We start from the raw sequence: 21,335 nt of genomic DNA, 5'->3' as shown, positions 1-21,335 counted from the left end.
ACAGAATCACAATGATTTAGGGAAATTCTAAAATCTATCTGAATGAATTCTTTAAATGTAGGTTGATGAATACATTACTCCTGAAAAGTTCAAACACTGGGAAAAAGTAGGAAATGAACTTGGATTTCATTACACTGCTAGTGGCCCTCTGGTGCGTTCTTCATATAAAGCAGGTAAGTTAGACCGCAGGGCATGGTTTTATTTACACCATAACTTTCCATGTTAAATTTATAATAGCTGTGGTTGCCTTTTATAGGAAAAAATAAGTTTTTTTCTGGAACTTCCTTAGGAACTTTGCTCCATAGAGGACATGTTAAGGAAAAAATTCTCTTAAGCCTGTTTTTTCCTTTAAATAAAGAATTCGCTCCCCCTTTCTAGCTCAGCTACTGTGACGAAAGCAGGAGGAATCAGCTTATTCTTTGTGTGGATTTCAATAGTAGGTTATTCAGAAATGACAAATACCAGTTAAGTATATAACGTGGTTTTCTGAAAAATGTATATTCATTCGCCGTCATGCCTGCTGCATCTCTAAACTCCTAATTTCAGATCAGTTTAAATCCTGAGAAGTAGCTGTTTGACTACATTGCTGTTTCTCTTAATATCTCTGTGGTTTTCCTCCCAGAGGCAACAGGAAAAAAATGTGTAAGGTTATTTTCCTTATAGAAATTATTACTGTTTTTACTAGCTACACTGCAGTTCTTCACCTTTGTAATTTCAGCTCTTATTTTGGTCAATAGCTTGAGCTGACTTAATGAAAAGAAAAGCCTTTTCCAAGTGATAAAAAGTCATGTGATAATGGCCATCAAAAAGTCTATGAGAACATATCTGAAGCCTGAATTTAATCCAAAAAATGTTTATAATGTTTTCCCTATCAGTTGGACATAACAATTGTAATTTCTTGAAGAATAAGCAGTTATTTTTTGGATCAATCTAAACTACATGATTACTGTAAATGATCTTTTAGATGATTGTGTTATATATTGGGTTTAAATCATGGATATATTTAAATTAGGCATGCATTCTATTGGTAAAAGCTAATGTTCATGTATTAGTGATGTTCAGTGTGTTCCTATAAAGAAATTCAGGGCATTTCAATGAACTAACAACAGCTTATCCTCGTTATAAAACCCAAGACTTTGATTCAACACTGACTCACAGGATGTGGGGACTTTGGAAGCCAATAAAGTGATTCTTCAAGCAAGAAGAATTCTGCTGGCAAGCTGAAAACCTCTGTAAAGAATAGAACTAACATCAGCTTCCAGAGTGGTTAGAGTAAAGTAAAATCATTTGCAAGGAGTTTTTATTTTGTTTTTTAAGGAAAATTTTTAACATTTATAAGAAAGTAAATTATGAACTTCTTAGTGCTTTTAAAGTTACCAGTAAAAGATCTACTATGTAGCGCATTAGACTCAGATGATGGGCTAGGGCCTGGTAATGTTGGTTCTGCTCCTGCCAGATTTAGATAAGGTCTAGAGGAGCATGGATAACTCTCCATTACGTGGCTGGGTTGTGAACCTTGGGATTCTTGGTGATTGTGTACACATATGGTCGTTGCAGTTATACGTGTATATTAAGATGACAAAGCAAAGTTCATCAGACTCATAAAACCAGGCCCGCGGTGCTGGGCTCTGCCAGTAAGCACTGAGCCATGCTGTAACAGTGAGAGACGAAATGGAACCCTAATGACCTGAAAAGGGAATGTGCCCCCTCTAAGCAGCTCTCTTAATGCTCAGGCACAACTGAGGGGGTGGGGAGAAAGCCCATTATAAATGAAGAGCTCTTGCTTCCCTAGAGGGGAATAAGCTGAAGGGATTCCATCAGATGAGTCTGCTCAACTGCAATGAGGTCTGTTTTATAAACATCAGATCCAGGCTAATAATGGAGCAGAATTGCTCTCTGAAATGAATTGTGCCAACGGCAATACTTTGTCAGTGGCGAGGAATAGATAGTGCACATAAAGTGGAATAAATGTTCAAAAGTGTACAATACAATAGAAACAAAACGTAGATACAATAGGGTCACCCTTTTAAAATGTTGAATTACTAGAAAGAATAACAGAGACTATAGTGATAAAAAATTTTTTGTAACCATTGGGGGTAGAGTTTACTGAAAAAAAAAAGATAAAGCTAATGGGGCGCCTGGCTGGCTCAGTTGGTAGAGCATGCAACTCTTTGATTTCCGGGTCACGAGTTCAAGCTCCACATTGGGTGTAGACCTTAACATTAAAAAAATAAATTAATTAAAAAATAGAAGGGAAACACTGACGTGTAATTCTGAAATTTATGTTAAATTGGTAGTAACGTGTTCTCATTTTTCCTAAATAGGTGAATTTTTCCTGAAAAATCTAGTGGCTAAAAGAAAAAAGTCCTCTCAAATATAACAAGACCTTCAAGATCACATGAATTGTGAATATCTGATTCCAACTGGTAATAGAAGTGGTACCAGAGGGCGCCTGGGTGGCTCAGTCGTTAAGCGTCTGCCTTCACCTCAGGTCATGATCCCAGGGTCCTGGGATCGAGCCCCACATCGGGCTCCCTGCTCGGCAGGAAGCCTGCTTCTCCCTCTCTCACTCCCCCTGCTTGTGTTCCCTCTCTCGCTGTGTCTCTCTCTGTCAAATAAATAAATAAAATCTTAAAAAAAAAAAAAAAAGAAGTGGTACCAGAATGCCTGACTTCAGTGGACATACCTCAGTCTCCTTGTTTTAAGAAACACGTCGAGAGCTGTGCATATTTAATTAAATAATTCACTTGCCTTTTAGCGTATCTTCTTTGTTCTATTAAACAATTGCTTGCTGTGATACAATCATAAAATGTCTTTTAAGAGTTTTACTGTTAACAGTATAATTAAAAATACATGAAAAACTTCTAGAAAAGCTTCCAAGCCTATTACCTGTACATCATCGTCACATGGCACTTGTGAAAAATGACATATCGTGATGAAACAGCACAGCTCGAGGGTGATCTGCTTTCTTACAGTCGGCATATGGCCTTTACAGAATACGGCAGCATCGCTGGAATAATTTAGAAAGGCTTAAGAGTTTGCATGTTGATTCTTTACATTGGGATGACTGCTTAGACCTGCAAAATAGTTTCACAATAGTTACTTGGTTAGGACCTTGGGGAAACCAAGATCACGATGGTATCGGAAGACAGGGAAATAGAACCTAAGAAAAAGGGTGTTAGCCCTCATTTTACAGTAGTTTGCCACATCCACGTGTACTATCCCACTGATTCCTTCTATTTTTCATACCACTCCACTGAGGGGGTTGTATGCGATGGTAATGACCTGAGGGAGGATTTTCTTTCCCAGGTACTAGAATTCAACTTCATCTTTTGACTCTAAATCCTGTTTTTCTACTACGTTCTTGCAAAGGAAGTTTTTAGATGGCTAAAATTATAAAATATGTAATGTAGAAGGCCAGTTTGATTTTGATTTTTCAAATAGGCGAACTAATTTTTTTTTTATAAAAGTAATGCATAACTTTGAACATGAGTTACATTTTAATTTAACTCCAAGGAGCCATATATACTTCGGCTTACTTTCTTTATAGATCCTAATAAATTTTGTTTTGTAAAATTACCCCAACTTTAAACATCTCAGGCAACCACCCTCCTTAAAATCTGTTATTTCAGGGGCGCCTGGCTGCTCAGTCAGTGGAGCGTATGACTCTTGATCTCAGGGTTGTGGGTTTGAGCCCCATACTGGTTGTAGAGACTGCTTAAAAATAAAATCCTTAAATGAATAAAATAAAGCTTTCAAAAATCTGTTTTTTCACAGGAAAAATGGATTACTTTTCAGATTCTGATTCTATGACATAATCTGGATATTTCCTAATTTTGCACAATGTAGGTGAATGGTAATGAAACATTTTAGCAGCAGAAGAATTTTGTCGAATGAAATTTTTATAGAATTCAATGTAAAATAATTAAAACAGCATTTTATTTGTGCAAATACATGTTACAGTTTCATACAGTTACAGACATATTTGGAACTATATCTAAAAATGCAAATGATAACATGAAGCTATTTTGTTACAAATGCGGCATTGGGAGTCATGGATGACTTTTGCAGTTTTTGGTCAGCCGCAGCACAGTATCAAGAAAACTTCTGACTGATAGGGTGAAATAATAGTGAATTAGACAAAATTTTAAAACACCTACTGTTGCAATCTCAGGATACTCTCCAGTTAAACTTAATCCCAAAACTTGAAAGAAGAGTAGCAGGAAATGTTTGTTTCGAAGTGGAATCACAAGATGCCTGGGTGGCTCAGTAGGCTGTCTGCGTTCGGCTCAGGTCATGATCCTGGGGTCCTGGGATCAAGTCCCAAAGTGGGCTCTCTACCCCCTCCCCTGCTTGTGAGGTTTCTCTCTCATGCTCTCTCTCAAATAAATAAAATCTTGAAAAACAAAAGAGCAACAACAACAAAAAAAGTGGAATCACAAATCATATCTTCTGAATTTGTTATTTCTTCACTCCTTATTACATAACAGGCCATTATGCCATGACTAGACCATGTGACCAAATACCTGGGTCTTGCTGGACATTTGAGTTAACATGTGTAGAGTTATACTCCCTTGCACAACTATACAAGAATGGACAGGCCTGAATCTTAAAAAGCCAGGGCAGAGCTTTGACCTTCCTAAACAATGATGCATTAATAAGCACATTTAAATGCACAGACATGACAGGAGGTCTATATAAAAATTCTTGATCCAGGGGCGCCTGGGTGGCTCAGTCGTTAAGCGTCTGCCTTCGGCTCAGGTCATGATCCCAGAGTCTTGGGATGGAGCCCCGCATCGGGCTTCCTGCTCCGAGGGAAGCCTGCTTCTCCCTCTCCCACTCCCCCTGCTTGTGTTCCCTCTCTCGCTGTCTCTCTCTCTGTCAAATAAATAAATAAAATCTTTAAAAAAAATAAAAATAAATTTAAAAAAAAAATGGAAGTGATAAATGCACGTGGTTTTTAAGATATCAAGTAATACAAGAGTCCCAGCCCCTTTTCCAACCACTGAATCTGCCAACACTGAAAACCACTTCCTGTTTGATGAGATAATAAGTATCTTCATTAATGAAACCAGTTTTGGGGCGCCTGGGTGGCTCAGTCGGTTGAGCCTCTGCCTTCTGCTCAGGTCATGATCCCAGGGTCCTGGGATCAGTCCCGCACTGAGTCCCTCATCCAGCTCCAGCCCTGCATGGAGCTCCTGCTCAGCGGGGAGTCTGCTTCTCCCTCTCCCTCTGCCCCTCCCCATGCTTGTGCTTTCTCACGCGCTCACTTTCTCTCTCTCTAGTAAATAAAATCTTTTAAAAAAAATGAAACCCAGTTTGGGACGCCTGGGTGGCTCAGTCGGTTAAGTGTCTGCCTTCGGCTCAGGTCATGATCCCCGGGTCCTGGGATCGAGCACCACATCGGGCTCCTTGCTCAGCGGGAAGCCTGCTTCTCCCTCTGCCCCTCCCCCCCGCTTGTTTTCTCTCTCTCTCTCTGACAAATAAAATCTTTAAAAAAAAAAAAATGAAAACCAGTTTGAATAGGAGTTTCTCTTACTTGAAGCTGAAAGCATGTAACTTCAGAGATATTATCAGTATCAGAGGTATTACATTAACAAACATGAGCACCAGTGGCTTTGCAGAAAAATGGGAATAACATCCCAAAGAAGGATTCAGAATGTAAGCAGAGCAAGGTAACAGGACCAGCCGTGAGAGCAGTGTGAGAACATGCCCTTCATCCCCCTGAGGATCTAGCCACACACGCTTTCACGTACATTTGTACTAATAAAATACCATTTCAATCTATTTTAAGTTGGGCTTCCATGAAAATTTCCTCTGACAATGATTCCCTTGCTAAAATTTTGGCCACCGCATTTTCACTTTCAAGAGTTCTCTGATGATTCCTTTTTTTTCTTCTTTTTTTTTTTAAAATAGCATCCTGTTCTTGTTTCCTAGCTGCAAGTTCTTCTATTTTTCTCTCTGAGGATAACTAGTCTTTTGAAGTTGTGTTTCTCCACATTGAGCACTGTCTCCGTTTCCTTTGTTTTATCTCTGCCCTTCGGGTTGAAGGGTCTCCTCAACTGTCTTGTGATCCTTGGCGGCACATGCCCACTGAGTGATGAGCCGCCCTCAAGCTGCCAGAATGCTGGGGTGGGGGGAGCCCCCCTGTAGTGTTTGAGGGGAGAGCTAGATTCCTCAGTGAGGGACTCCCAAATGTTTGGATTATTTCTCCAAAGCCATTCAAGTTTAAAAAGATAATATTTTTTTAAATAGCCTTGAGGGTTACCAACTTGGCTGCTGACTTTCTCAGAACTGGGTGAAGAACAGCAAGGAGGATGATGGGGGGGTGGTGTGGGTCTCTGTTCAGCATGCAGGCTTTTAATTAGTTCACTTATTTCCAGGCTGGCAACTCACTAACACCCTCCCTATGTCTGAAACTTTCTGACTCTAGTCTTCCTGAAAATAAACCTCTAATAGCCTATGAGAGTGAGGGGTGGGAATGGTAGTTTCTTTTTGTAGGAAAGAGATCGGGTGCAACGAATTTCCTTACATGTACGGTCTTCCACAGAAGTCCTCTGTTTTCCGCCCCACACTTAGGCTCCATCCTCTGTGATACCTGGTGCTTCCAGTCCTTGAGATCTTTTTTTTTTTTTTTTTAAGATTTTATTTATTTATTTGAGAGAGAGAGACAGAGTGTGAGAAGAGAGCATGGGCAGGGAGGAGAAGGAAAAGCAGGCTCCCCGCTGAGCAGGAGCCCCACCCCAGGACCCTGGGATCATGACCCCAGCCCAAGGCAGACGCTTAACTGACCGAACCACCCAGGCGCCCCTCCTTGAGATCTTCTAAGGAGCCATTTACCTACACCAAGAAACAGTCCCTTACATGGGCATTGATGTTTCTGCTCACTCTTCCTAAGTTACTCAGGTTCCCATTGCTTTCCACCTAAGACTTTGTTGACATCTCTCATCCATGCATGCCTCCTTTCTCGCTCTCTTTGTCTGTTTCTAGCTTTCTCATTCCTTTCCTGCCATTTTATCTTAGTTTTCCTTTACTGTCATGTTGGTAAGTTAGCTTGAGTGAGGGCTCATTCTCTCATTCAGGAGAGAATGAAAATAGTGCATGTGTTTAATTCAACACATGTAACTGGAAGTCCAGACAGCCTTTTGACTAGGGGCTTTGCTTTAGGGCGAAGTGGTGTTGGACTCAGAATGCAGAAAGAAGGTTTAGTTCTCGTGCAGGACAATTCTCATCGCTCTAGTGCTCCCCGAACAGTTTAATCAATTTCTTTAGAGAAGAGCCCTGTCCCAAAACCTTTTGGTTTTGGTTGGATCCTGGGGGCTGAGAGATGTAGTCACATAGGGGTAAATGCACCAGGCTGCCTGCCATTCTGTTTGTAGAGGAGGACTGGGTGAGAAGGTTGGCTGCTGAAGTTAAAGACCCTCAGTTAAGCACACCCTGTGTGTCCCTCTCTCTCTCCCACATCCTTTTGGGTAGAGGGTCTGCTGTTCCGCGGGGCAGGGCCTCCTCCTCTGCCAGTAATCCAGGAAGGAGCTCTTCTTAGTCAATATACATCCATCTGCTCAATGCTTTCCAGAAATTTCTTTAAATCTCTTGACCACAGATGGCCCCTTCCTATTCTCTTTGTTTTATTGGATTATGCCTTTTCCCTCTCTTGCTATAATTTTCATGGGGTTCTAAGGAGGGAGAGGATATGTGTGTGCTCAGTATACCAGGCTGACAGAGAGCTCTGCTTGCTGTCTTTTTAATAATAGCTTGGTAGGTAGTTTTACATTTATACTGTAATTATCTATGTGTGTATATATGTATTTATATTTAAATCAGTCATCTGCCGGCTCCCTGAAACACCTCTGTAGAGATGCTTGGGTCACAGTTTGCAAATCATTGCTAGAGAACTATTAACACCTAATTTTCACTTTACATCTGTATGTTTGCCATTACGTAGGCATGGTCTTTAAGTGTTAAGAAAAACTATCATCCCTGGTAGCTTCCTAAGTTTAGTGTGACCAATTAAAACGACCAGGGTATTTCCTAAACTCTACTCATTCATATACAACCTCTACAATTTTTGCCCTATCTCAATGGGAGCTACAGTATTTTTTTTTTTTACAACTGACTGAATTTCTAAACTTAAATTCCTTTAAAGTGAAATTTTATATCCCCCTACCATAATGGAAAGTCAGTAATAGCAAAGAAAATGTTGATTTTATGTGTAAGAGTCTGCTAATTATTCCCAATTTTTATCAGCCTCCTATGACTATAGAATTTTTAGCTGGCACATGGTTGGTAGTCCTGCTAAAAATTATATTTCCCAGACTCCATTGTATCTGGTTGTGAATATGTGGCTAAGTTTTGGCAACAGTAGGTGAACGGAAATGATCTGTGCTACTTCTAAATTTGTTCTTAAAGGGTGGGCCATACCTTTCCCTTCTTTCTCCTCCTCCCTGCTGGCTGGAATGAGAACATGACTTTGGAGCTGGTACAGCCATCTTGGACCCTGAGATAGACTTGTGTCAAGGATGGCAGGGCAACCAGGTGAATACGCTGAGACCTCTGACTATGAACGTGCTCCACCAGCCCTGGACCACCTACCCAGACTTCTGTATGAGAGAGAAATGTATTTCTGCTCTGTTTAAGACACTGTACTTTTTGGTCTCTGTTAGAGTAGCCGAGTATATGTACTAACTAATACAATTTGTAAATGATGTTTATTCTAACACCTTCAAAATAAATTCCTATTAAAATTAAGAAAAAATGTATATTCGCCTAAAATTAATCTCCCATGGTAGTAGTGGTATATTGTAAAATGCAGATCTACAATGAGTACTCTCTTTTATCTGTCTGCATTTAGAAAAAAGGAATGGAAGAAGGAAGCAAGAGGTCACTGTATCCAATTTATCCTCTGAAGTTTAAAGGTTACTTATAGGGGTGCTTGGGTGCCTCCCAGTCCATTGAGCATCTGACCCTTGATTTCAGCTCAGGTTCTGATCTCAGGGTTGTGCGATCGAGCCCCGTGGCAGGCTCCCACTCAGCGGGGAGTCTGCTTCTCTCCCTCTGCCCCTCCCCTGGTTTGCTTGTGCTCTCTCTCTCAATCTCTAAAATAAATAAATCTTTTAAGAAAAATAAAGGTCATTTATTTTTTTTTTAATATTTATTTATTTGACAGAGAGAGACACAGCGAGAGAGGGAACACAAGCAGGGGGAGCGGGAGAGGGAGAAGCAGGCTTCCCGTGTAGCAGGGAGCCCAATGCGGGGCTCGATCCCAGGACCCTGGGATCATGACCTGAGCCGAAGGCAGACGCTTAATGGCTGAGCCACCCAGGCGCCCCAAGGTCATTTATAAATATTATTTTACAAGGCTGGCGCTAATGTATTTCTTCTTGTGTTTTGGTCTAAAATTTGAATTCAGTGCCAGAATATGATTAAATTAGATGGTAACATCTGGTTTGGGGCTGCACGCTCTAATTTCTGTTTGTTTGTTTTTAAGAAAGTGACTACATTTTAAAAAGAAAACCTTCAGTGTTTCCATTTTATCATTTGAACCATATTCTAAAGTGTACAAGTCAGTGGTATTAGGCACATTCACAGTGTTGTGTATCTATCGATGTCTCCATTTTGACAACAAAATGAAGCCCACACTCAGCTTGGCGTTCAAGGGTTCCTACAGTCTGTTCTTAGTGTAAGCTTCCAGATCAGCTCTTCCTCTTCATTCTCCTTTCAACTCCAGAGAAAAGGCAACTTGCTTTCCCTAAAACCAGTCTGAATTTTCCTGAGTCCATCTTTTTGCTTCCATTGCTTCTGCCACTGATGTGCTCATCCTACCCACCCTTTCCTTCCAAATCATGTCTATTAAGACCTACCTCACATGCCATCCTGCCTCCAGGAAACCTTCCTGTTTTCCTCAGCTGGAGTGAACGTTACCTTTGTGCCCACATAGCATTTTGTTTTTATCATTTATGGCAATTCTCATATTTAATCAATTATTTCTATATGTGTCTTAGCTTCTCTACAAGACTGCTCTCATTCACCTATGCCCTCCATTTTTTAGCACCTCACGGCATCTGCCTTATAGAGGGTACAGACACTTAATTTGAAATAGTTTGAATATTGCTACCTGAATGTGAATACAATGGATCTACGGAGAGCTAGCCCTTAATTTCGCTGTCCTAATCATCTCCCCTTTCTGTCCTCAGCCTCCAGTCGAACCTCAGACCCCTTTCTGGTAGTTGGGAGTCTCCGAGAGGATAAAGGGCAGGGACTCACATCCTTCTCAGCTGCTGCTCAGGCTCTTTTGCCCTCTCTACCTTCTGATTCTCTCCTTGGGATGCCTAAGGCCACAGGTGCTCACTCTTTTCATAATACCTCTAAAATTAGGATGTTTTCAATGTCAAGAAAAGTTCCTATTCAAACTGTTGTGACCTTGAGCAAATTACTTAATCTCTCTAGCCTCCTGCCTTCATCTGAAAATGGGGATAGGACTTATCTCAAAGGACTTATGTGAAGAATAGATGAGAAGATGCACCTAAAGGGCTTGGCGTAGAGCCTGCCTTTGTAACCTGTGTTAATTATTATACTCTTAGTGATTCCAGAGCCTACACGTGGTTCTGGTTCAGTGGGACCAGCTTGTTACGGTGTCTAATGGCAATGTCCATCCCGCCAGCCACTGTGCAGTAAGATCTTTGCATGAACACTGATGTCACATAATCTTTGTAACAACTCTTGGTGTTAGAGGTTAAATAAGGTTAGAGGAAAAATAAGGCTTTCAGGTAACTTAGCCAAGATATCACATGCTAATGGGTAGTGCAGTTAGGATTTAAAGCTTAAGTGGAATGACACATTCTGGAGAATGTGAGAATTGTGAGAGAGATTTCACTTTTCTATATATACTTTTGTCTCTATTTGAATGTTTTGTTTTGTTTTGTACCATGTCTCTGTATTGTTTTCTTTCTTCCTTCCCCCTTTCCTTTCCCCCTCCCTCCCTTCCTCCCTTCCTTTTTTTAAAAATTTTTTTATTTTTTCCTTCCTTCCTTTTTATAGGAAGGGAAGAGGAGAGGGGCAGAGGGAATCCCAAGCAGGCTCCACGCCCAGCATGGAGCCCAACAAAGGGCTCTGTCTCACAACCCCAAGATCATGAAATGAGCCAAAGCCAAGAGTCCAACGCTTAACTAACTGAGCCACCCAGGTGCTGTCCCTGTATTAGTTTCAATTGTAAATCCTAGTTAATAATCTCACCAGTATTCATTGCCCCAATCAAAAACATACCAGCTAATAAAAATAGAAATCTTATGTCATTTAAAACACACACACACACACACACACAGTCTTTAATTTTCTTAGTAGGGAGAAAAAGGCTAATCACCTTCTTGCAACTTTTCACACAAAGGACTCAAATTGCTGTGTTAGGTTACTTGCCCAGTTACTGGTTTTTTTTTCTCCCCATTACAAACAGCAAATATACATGGTTCTATGAGTTATCTCTTGCCCTTTTTTCCTTCTTTTTAGTCAATAACCATACTTTACACATAATTATTTACTTATCAATCCTAGGCATTGAAACATCCTGCAACTTAAAATCAGTGCCTGATTCTATCTGCTTTCGCAGGAAATCTTTGGGTTATAATCCCCTTAACAGAATGTAAGATTATTGTGCAGAATACGAGAATATTTTCAAGCAGGAATGTAAAGCAAATTCTAATTAATAAGCTCATTCTCACCTCAGGGTCTTATGAGTAAAGAATTATTTTATGTTGAATCACTCTGGTGTTTTTCTGATATTTTGCTTTTTTCACTCTGATCTGCAAACGTTTTCTCAAAGAGCCAGATAGCAAATATTTTAGGCTTTTCAGGACAAGGGGCAAAATTGGGGACTCACATAACCATTTAAAATGTAATCATGTAAAAATGTAAAAACCATTCTTAGCTTCCAGGTGGCTGGCCGGATTTGGTCCATGAGCTTTGGTTTGCCAATATCTGACCTATTTGCTAAATTCCCACCCTTTCTTACATCATTTGAAAGAATGACGTAATACCCTTTTCCCAAAAAAGGGAGGAGTAATATTTTTCTATCTAATGTCAGACTGTCTTGACTCATTTGTTACTTGCACTATGACAAAAAATACACCCATGCAATTGTTGATACAGAATATTTTATTTATGTATTTGATATCTGTACAGATGTCTGTCCTCATCTTTATATTTGTCTCTGCATTCTCACTGAGCCACAAAGTTCCTAAAGAATGAGACTTGTATCTGTTTTACTTGATTTGTACATTCTCAGCAGAGCACAAGCATCAAATGGACATCTGACATATTTCAATAATGAAAAAGTACAAAAGAAAATCAAATATAAGTCAATAAAAGCCATAAGAAAAAAGCACATGGAAACATACAAAAATTCTTATTTTAGAATTATGCTATACGTACTTTGTAAAATCTACTTCTTTAAGTTCATACATGAGATTATATTGGTTTTCTTATTTAAAGAAAAAGGGGAAACTTCAATGAGTTACAGAAATAAAAATGTAAAATAAAGGTAACAAATATTTTTGGCTCTTGAACTAAAAAAATAATGATCAGTGAGAAAAAAATGAGATGTGAAGAATAAACTAGACCAATACTGATATTCTATTCATGTTAAAAATAAAACTGCCTTTTAGTCTTATTTGGATTGATTGGAAATGAGCAGTGATGATCTTCTTGGGCTAAAAAAAACAACACAGCTCCTTAAAACAAAAGGAGCAAAACCAAACTTATAGTGTCACTAGTAACATGGAAGCATAGGGAAAATGTTTTAAGCACATCCAAAAAGAAAAAGAAAAAGAAAAGCACACAAGGCCCCATTCTGTCCACTGCATCTTCCTTCCAGGTTCAAAGAGACAAGAAGTGGCTTGGCAAACACCTTACCCGATTAAGCCAGAAACCTCCAAGTCTCCAGGACACTTTTTGAAAGGTTAGCAGGTTTAGCCCAGTATTTAGGACAGCAATCTCGTGGTTTAAAATACATATTTAATGACAAGTAAATAAACCAATGATCAGAAAAACCAAGGAGTGCCTTTTCCTTTACAACGTGATATTAAAGTGCTGCCTATGGACATTTTGTAAAGTAAAAAGTGTTTCAGGTTTAATTTTTATTTTACGAAAATTGACACCATTAAAACCAACATGATTATTTACCACTCATCCAATCACTGAGGTAATAACATTATAAAAATATGTAAAAAATATACTAGATTCCTAATACCAGATATGCTAATTCCCATACAGCTAGGATAAATTTGATTATTAAAAAAATAGCTTTGTTTCCTTAAAAACACTTGGTTCATTTACCATTTAATATCAGATAGATATCTGCTATCCTAAAGTACCAAAAAAATTACCAAAAAAATGGCAATGTCTATACTCTGGGTTTCTTGTTCGGTGGATCCTGAAGACTAAACTTTGGAATTTCCCCAGAAGGAGCATACGGAATTCTCTTTGAAGACACCTTTTTTCCAATTGTTTCAATCTAGAGGGGGGAAAAAAAGATTTTAGAAAGAAAATTAGAGTATTTTTTTCCTTTTAAAAGCAAAAGAGGGTCTCAAGTGGTCTGGGTTGCTATGAAAGATCTTCGGTTCCCTCCATCTTTTTTGTGTCTCTAGAGTCAATCTGCACTCCACTCTTCCTAGTCATGTCTGGAGTCTCTTACTCCTGCCCCTCCCAACACCGGACGCCCTCAAACAGAGGACCGGCTCACATGCCGCCACTGTCCCAGCACGTGGATGGAAGCAACTCACAGGCCAGATTCCAGGGAAATCACAGTTTCTCTCAAACTTTCTTCTCGTGTCCGCCTCCCTTATTCTAAGAAATTAGCATAAGCTGTCGTAGCGTAGATTTCAGGAGTTCAGGCTTCAGAGTCTGAAAGGCCCCAGCTGCATTCGTGACGGATAGTTGTGTCCACCTAAGCTCTCTAGGTCTTTCTTCCTCATTTGTAAATGGTGTCACTACCACTTACTTCCAAAGGTTGTGGTATGGATTAAATTACATAAAGTGCTCGGCACTACGCCGGGCAGACCAGTGAGCCTTCAATAAATAAACGGTAGTCAATTTTTATTTTGCATATTACAACTTAAACTTTTCCTCACATATCCAAAATCATTAATCTTGTTTTTAAAGGCACTGCTTCTTCAACGATCATAAATTGAGCTCCTCTCTACAGCAAAAATATACTATGCAATTTTCATAAAGGTCTTTTGAGTTAAAAATTAATACTTAATTCTGACTCAGAGGGCTTCTGCTTTGTATTCATCAATTGTCTCAGTGACTTATAAATGCCCTTTATTATATAGGATTCCATTCCTACTTTTTTCCCTATTTTTTAGAATCCCTACCACAAAGAGTTAACTTTTATAAGAACCCAAACTCACATTAAATATATATATATTAAAGAGTATATATATATATGTGTATATGTATCTATCGATCTTTACAACTCTTCTCCCTTAGATGAGTCATACAAGTAGAAGAGAAAATGTGTCTATGCCTTGGAAGTCATCTTTAAAAAATAACATTGCTTCAGTTTAAGTCATGACTGGGAAGAGTAGTCATGCTGTTACTCACTAAGGAGGGGCAGGACAGAAGAATCCCCAAGGTCCCTGATGGAGTGTTAACAGACAAGGATGTCATCTGATTCTTGTTGCAAGTGAATCTTTCATGAATGAGAAATGAGCACCAATTCTAAATAAGAAGGATCTTCAACAGCTCAGTGACAGGTTACGGGAACCAGATCACATATTCTGAGCAGGAGATGAGGCCCTATCAGTATGTCCCCAAGACAGCTGGTGCTGAGCAGACGCACATGGCCAGCTCTAACCCCTGCCCCGCTCTGCTCTGCTCAAGGACTCTGCTGACTGCAATCTGGCATATTTCCTTATCCTCCTCAACCTCACCTCAAGCCTCCCGCCCCCACATCCACACTGCTCTGAGGAAATGGAAAGTACCTCCTTCTCATGAATACTCATGGGACTCCTGGGGGAAACTGATAGAGATGCAACATAAAATGGACGGGTCGGGTGACTGTCAGCTCTCTGAACATTCCAGAATTAACTGACAAACTTGGAATTGAAAAGGGCCAGTCCCACGGAAGCTCCCATACCTTTCACTCAGACTCTCAGGTGCTAGGACAGTGCTGAGCACTCAGAAGGTATAGGATCCTATACAACATGTGACACCTATACTGCCTTTTGCAGTTTTGTTTTGTCTTAAGATTTTATTTATTTATCTATTTGTCAGAGAGAGAGAGAGAGAGCACAAGCCGGGGGAACGGCAGGCAGAGGGAGAAGCAGGCTCCCCGCTGAGCAAGGAGCCCGATGCGGGACTCGATCCCAGGACCCTGGGACCATGACCTGAGCCGAAGGCAGTCGCCCAACCAACTGAGCCACCCCAGGCGCCTGAGTTCGTATATTTTCTTACTTGATCTTTAGATGAGGTAAGGCAAGGTACAGTCTACCCCCATATAATAGGCAACTGCTGAATCCTAGGTACTACATAAGGAAGACCACTACTGAATGATCTTTAGATCACAAATTAAGGAGGGAATAAAGTAATTACACACAGCACATAGACATTTCCCAGAGAACACGTTGCCCCAATTTATGTTACTGCTAAAGAAGGGAATATTAAAATACTAAAACTCAAACCCACTAAAAAGCAAATGACCAAACAAACAAAACCAAACCAGTCTGGGACCATAATTACCTGGAAGCCAATGGTTTGTAGTTCATTGTGGAGCCCATCCAGGACCCGTCGCCCATCAAAGATAAAGGCTGGCTTCAGCATTTTTTTATGAATGCGTTCATAATCCAGTTCCTATAAAGACAGAACGAAAAAAACAAAACAATTAGAACATATACATGAACACACACTCAACCCCAAATGATACCAGAATACTTCTAAAATTTTCATTAATATGACTTCTGTCACCTCACCTTAAACATGTCCCACTCTGTGCAAATAACCACGGCATGGGCGCCATCACAGGCTTCATATGGGTCCTTGGAAATGGTCACGAGCCGGGACACTGTAACGACAACAGCCACGAGATATTGGCAATGAGAAAGGAGTTATCTGAAATTATGTACTTTACTACTAGGATTGCAGGCAGAGTTGAGGGTCTGACAGAAGTGGAATGGTCTGGTTGAAATGAGAATGAGAGGAATGGTGGACGCCTGGAGCACCTGCACCTTGCCCTAGCAGCATCTCCTTGGAACCTCTGAGGCTTTTTAGAATATGTTGGAAAAACCACTAGACTGACCCACTGCCGATCACTTCAAATCAGAGTTGATGGAACAATGTCTAAGAGTTTAATTTTAGAGAAATGAGGCTGAAAAGAGGGCCTACCAATGATATAAATGGAACGACCATGGAAGCAACACAAATGTCTATGAGTAGATGAATGCGTAAAGATGTTTTATTTTTTTTTAAAATGTCCATACAGGCAAAGGTTTTTTTTTTGTTTTTTTTTAAGATTTTATTTATTTATTTGAGAGAGAGAATGAGATAGAGAGAGCATGAGAGGGGGGAGGGTCAGAGGGAGAAGCAGACTCCCTGCTGAGCAGGGAGCCCGATGCGGGACTCGATCCTGGGACTCCAGGATCATGACCTGAGCCGAAGGCAGTCGCTTAACCAACTGAGCCACCCAGGCGCCCCAAGATGTTTTAATATATGTCTAAATAAAATTAATATATATTCCATTGTGTACACACACACACACACACACACACACACACACACTGGAATACTATTCAGCCATAAAAAAGAATGAAATCTTGCCATTTGGAATGACATGGATGGAGCTAGACAGTATGATGCTAAGTGAGGTAAGTCAGAGAAACAAATACCATATGATTTCACTCATGTGGAATTTAAGAAACAACAACAAAAAAAAACAAAGGAAAAGAGAGAGAGAGAGACAAACCAAGAAACAGACTCTCAACTATAGAAAACAAACTAATGGTTACCAGAGGGGAGGTGGGTGGGGCGATGGGTGAAATAGGTGATGGGGATTAAAGAACACATTTATCATGAGGAGCACTGAGTAATGTATATAATTGTTCAATCACCATATTGTAAATCAGAAACTAATATAATACTATATGTTAACTATACTGGAATTAAAACTTTTTTAAAACGCAGCATTTCATTAAAACACACACACACAAGGACAGAACAACCAAAGGTTTCTAGAGAACAAACAGGTTTTAGGGCCCATACTCAGAGTGATTCATGAGACTCAAGCCTTACCTTGGTCATCCTGTGAAACTCCTGGGTGAGAAAGATCCACAACTATTTGTTCCCTTGGTACTTTTGGATCATATATATGGAGATGTGCACCTTCATCCATCAAATATTTGCTGATATATATACTAGAAGATTCTCTGAAGGAAAAAAAAATCAGTATTGCTAAGCTTTGAAATGGCATATATTCTAATATCTAGGAGTTTATAGAGGTAAGACTCTATTTCTTGTGAGGATACAGATATTCACTTTATTTTTACTCTTTATACTATATATATATGTATATATTTCACATACACACATCCACCATTAAAAATCAAAATGAGATGAAGAGTCAGCACTCTCAAAGGGGTAGAAATATTTTAAAGAACTGATACCTCGTATCACCAGTGTCCTTTTTGAATGCAAATCCCAAAATAGCTATCTTCTTATCAGTTACCGTATTAAACAAACTGTCTATAATCCGGGAAGCAAACCTCCTCCTCTGGTAGTCATTCATATCTATAACCTGAAATTACACATACAATTGTGCAATGTTGCGTACAGTTCATGCAGTTAAAAGAAGTGCATCCTATGCCATACGCTGCTCACAGTTTTACAGGACTATTGTATGAATACCAGCCTCATAAAGTAACAGGAGGCAAAGATTAACCAACCTCTTTAGTATCTACTGGTTTTAAAAAAAGAATTAGTACCCTACCACTTAAAGCCATCATGAACATTTTCACTTGGCTTAACTTTCCATGCATCAATCTGGGATGGAATGAATATAAAGATGGGGAGTACAGTTAAGTTTCAACCCCATTAGAGATCTAGCTATAAGAACAGCCTAAAATAGAAAACAAGTGCTTTCCTTAGCCAACTTCTCCAAACCCTGTGGAAGCAAAGCTATAAGCAATACAATCCCAAAGCATCCCCTCATATGCTTACCCCTCACCCCTCACCAGCGAGTACAAAGTGGACAGAGAACAGTTGAACAATGCAGAGTTATAGTTGCCCTCTGGATGAACCATAACACCACTAACCCTTGGCAAACTTGTTGTTTTTTTGAGAGAGAGAGTGTGTGTGTGCAGGGAGGAGGAGAGGGAGAGAGAGAGAATCTTAAGCAGGCTCAATGAGATCTCACGACCTTGAGTTCATGGCCTGAGCCGAAATCGAGTTGGAAGTTTAACCGACTGAGCCACCCAGGTGCCCCTCTCCCTTGGCAAAGTTTTTAAATTGATATTATAAGAGTAAAAGTCTCTGATCACCTAATCCTTTACTCTCCTAAGGGTATAAACAATCTTCATATTGGTGACCAGATGAATATAAGGAAAGAGACTGGTTTTTACCTTTTTTTTTTTTTTTTTTTTAACGGCTCTGATTTCTAGGGGCTGTCACAAAATTTGAAAGCTTGGGAAATGAGCCCAAAATGTTACAAAATCAAGCATTTATCTGCATTTCTGCCATGATGGACAGGAAGATAAAGTCACCTTGCTGGATCGAGTGAAACAAACTTTTACATTGTACATTTTTCTTAAAAATGTGCATTTTCCTATATTCTCACCCACTGCTGAAATCTATAAAACTATAAACTTGCAGAGAAATTTTTGGGGAAGATATATATACTGGCTGGTATCTTAGACAAATTATTTAACATCTCTAAGACTCAGTTTCCTCATCTATAAATGGGGGATAATATTAGTGATGAGGACCAAACGAAATACTACATGCAAAGTACCTAAAAAAATGCCTAGCACAGAGAAAGCACTCAATTAATGTTAACTCTATTTTCAATTTGGGAAAGGTCTCTAAGTTTAGCTCTGTGAATCTCAAAAGGACAAAACAGATATCAACACACACAAGCCACCTGAAAGCATTACAATACAGGTTCTTCCTTTATTTTGATTTTCTGCCTTTCAAGATAGAAAAGAGTTATAATTTTTTCTTTTTTAAAAAAATATTCTTTTATTTATTTATTTTTAAAGATTTTATTTATTTATTTGCGAGAAAGAATGGGTGAGAGAGAGAGCACGAGCAGGGCGAGCAGCAGAGGGAGAGGGAGAAGCAGACTCCCCCTGCTGAGCAGGGAGCCCAATGCAGGGGCTCAGTCCCAGGACCCTGGGACCATGACCTGAGCGGAAGGCAGATGCCCAACTGACTGAGCCACCCAGGCACTCCAGAAAAGAGTTATAATTTTTTTAAAGATTTATTCATTTATTTTAGAAAGAGAGGGAATCTCAAGCAGACTCCACGATGAATGCGGAGCCTGAGGTAGGGCTCGATCCCAAACCAAGAGTTCTATCTTTAACTGACTGCGCCGCCCAGGTGCCCGAAAAGAGTTATAATTAAGAATAATAGTTCTTAGGATGTCTGGGTAGCACAGTCGGTTAAGCATCTGATTCTTTTTTTTTTTTTTTTAAAGATTTTTTATCTATCTATTTGACAGAGAGAGACACAGTGAGAGAGGGAACGCAAGCAGGGGGAATGGGAGAGGGAGAAGCAGGCTTCCCGCAGAGCAGGAAGCCCGATGTGGGGCTCGATCCCAGGACCCTGGGATCATGACCTGAGCCAAAGGCAGACGCTTAACGACTGAGCCACCCAGGCGCCCCAAGCATCTGACTCTTGATTTTGGTTTAGGTCATGATCTCAGAGTCTCAGAGTCATGAGATCAAGCCCTGTGTGGGGCTCCGGGCTGAGTGTGGAGCCTGCTTAAGATTTTCTCTCCCTCTGCCCATTCCCCCACAAAAAGAATAATAGTTTTTGCTTTATTTTGGGAGCAAACTTGTTATAAAACTAGAAGAAATATGGTTTACCAGAATTACCATCAGAGTTCATTCGCAAAAAAGACAATTAAAAACAGAGAAGCCTAAGAAATAAAACTAAAATAAATGAATATAGGGGCGCCTGGGTGGCTCAGTCATTAAGCGTCTGCCTTCGGCTCAGGTCATGATCCCAGGGTCCTGGGATCGAGCCCCACATCGGGAAGCCTGCTCCGTGGGGAGCCTGCTTCTCCCTCTCCTGCTCCCCCTGGCTTGTGTTCCCTCTCTCGCTGTCTCTCTCTCCATCATATAAATAAATAAAATCTTTTAAAAAATAAAATAAACGAATATAATGATAGTTGAGTTCCTGGAATAAAAAAATCCTATCAAAAGCACTTTACAGACAAAGGGTCACATGTTTTAATTAGAAGTTAATCAAAAGTTGTTGACTATCAAGATTAATACCTGCTGCCAATAACGAGCTACTTCAGGCAAATTCAGAGCCTCACAGAGATAAACCAAATTCAGAACATCTTTCTGAAAGCAGCTTCCACCAAAACCTGAAAAAGTGACAATATTTTCATTTAAGAACCACGACCAAATCATGTGACAAATCTGTCATACTAAATTTGAGGGCCTATGCTAGAATTTTTTTCTAAGTAAACTCCATACCACATGTGGGGCTCGAACTCACAACCCCGAGATCAAGAGTCACGTGCTCCACACACTGTGCCAGCCAGATGGCCTTATGCTAGGATTTTTTTTTTTTTTTTTAGAGAGAAGGGAGGGGTAGGAGGGTTAGAAGGAGAGGGAGAGAGAGAATCTTAAGCAGGCTCCATGCCCAGTGCAGATCTCACAACCCTGAGATCACGACCTAAGAGGAAATCAAGGGTCAGACATTTAACCAAGTGAGTCACAGAGGCGCCCCTAGGATTTTTAATACTAAAATTCAGATGTTGGAAATTTAGTGGGTTTATAGATTGTGTGAAATCTTTAAGCAACTAATAAACTCTATAAATAATTTCCAGATAATCTTCTCGTTAATGTTTTATTATGGCTACATTTTCTATTTTATTTCTCATTCATCTAGTATCACTGCCCTACATCTCTTACTTTAGCACAGGGCTGGTAAACTTTTATGGGACAAATTGTCAACATTTTAGCCTTCGTGGGCCACACAGTCTCTGGCACAACTATTAACTCTGCCTTTGCTCAAAAGCAGTCAGACAACATGTAATAAAATAGCCATGGCTAAGTGTCTCTTTAATCCCCATTACCTATTTCACCCATCCCCCACCCACCTCCTCTCTAACTATGTTCTTT

General features: G+C 39.9%; 2 protein-coding genes across 8 annotated transcripts in view; one reads left to right on the top strand and one right to left on the bottom strand.

The window, feature by feature from the left end:
* LIAS (lipoic acid synthetase) overlaps positions 1-21,335 on the top strand; it is a 164,511-nt gene that overhangs the window by 13,817 nt on the left and 129,359 nt on the right. For 2 of the 4 annotated variants that reach the window (XR_014143054.1, XR_014143055.1), the window contains exons 10-11: positions 62-173; positions 2,325-2,474. Coding sequence is in view for 1 of the 4 variants with exons in the window: in XM_006732312.3 (XP_006732375.2) it covers positions 62-173; positions 2,325-2,380 (168 nt within the window). In the remaining 3 variants the exon portion in view is untranslated. Of the gene's footprint in view, positions 1-61; positions 176-2,324; positions 2,684-21,335 lie in introns of those variants that run through there. The other 2 variants (XM_006732312.3, XR_014143056.1) reach the window with 2 other exon arrangements.
* The window catches only part of UGDH (UDP-glucose 6-dehydrogenase), a 33,041-nt gene continuing 23,835 nt past the window's right edge, over positions 12,130-21,335 (bottom strand). For all 4 annotated transcript variants that reach the window (XM_006732314.3, XM_081812448.1, XM_081812447.1 and 1 more), the window contains 6 exons: positions 20,478-20,572; positions 17,649-17,779; positions 17,278-17,411; positions 15,963-16,054; positions 15,733-15,843; positions 12,130-13,504 (listed from right to left, as the gene is read on the bottom strand). In XM_006732314.3, coding sequence (XP_006732377.1) covers positions 13,394-13,504; positions 15,733-15,843; positions 15,963-16,054; positions 17,278-17,411; positions 17,649-17,779; positions 20,478-20,572 — 674 coding nt within the window. In that variant the 3' untranslated portion in view covers positions 12,130-13,393. The remainder of the gene's footprint in view (positions 13,505-15,732; positions 15,844-15,962; positions 16,055-17,277; positions 17,412-17,648; positions 17,780-20,477; positions 20,573-21,335) is intronic.

This window comes from Leptonychotes weddellii, chromosome 2 (assembly GCF_054177405.1).
Source record: "Leptonychotes weddellii isolate Sample4059 chromosome 2, ASM5417740v2, whole genome shotgun sequence".
Classification (NCBI taxonomy): domain Eukaryota; kingdom Metazoa; phylum Chordata; class Mammalia; order Carnivora; family Phocidae; genus Leptonychotes; species Leptonychotes weddellii.
The sequence above is the reverse complement of the archived record's forward strand: the minus strand, read 5'-3'. Positions and strand labels throughout refer to the sequence as shown.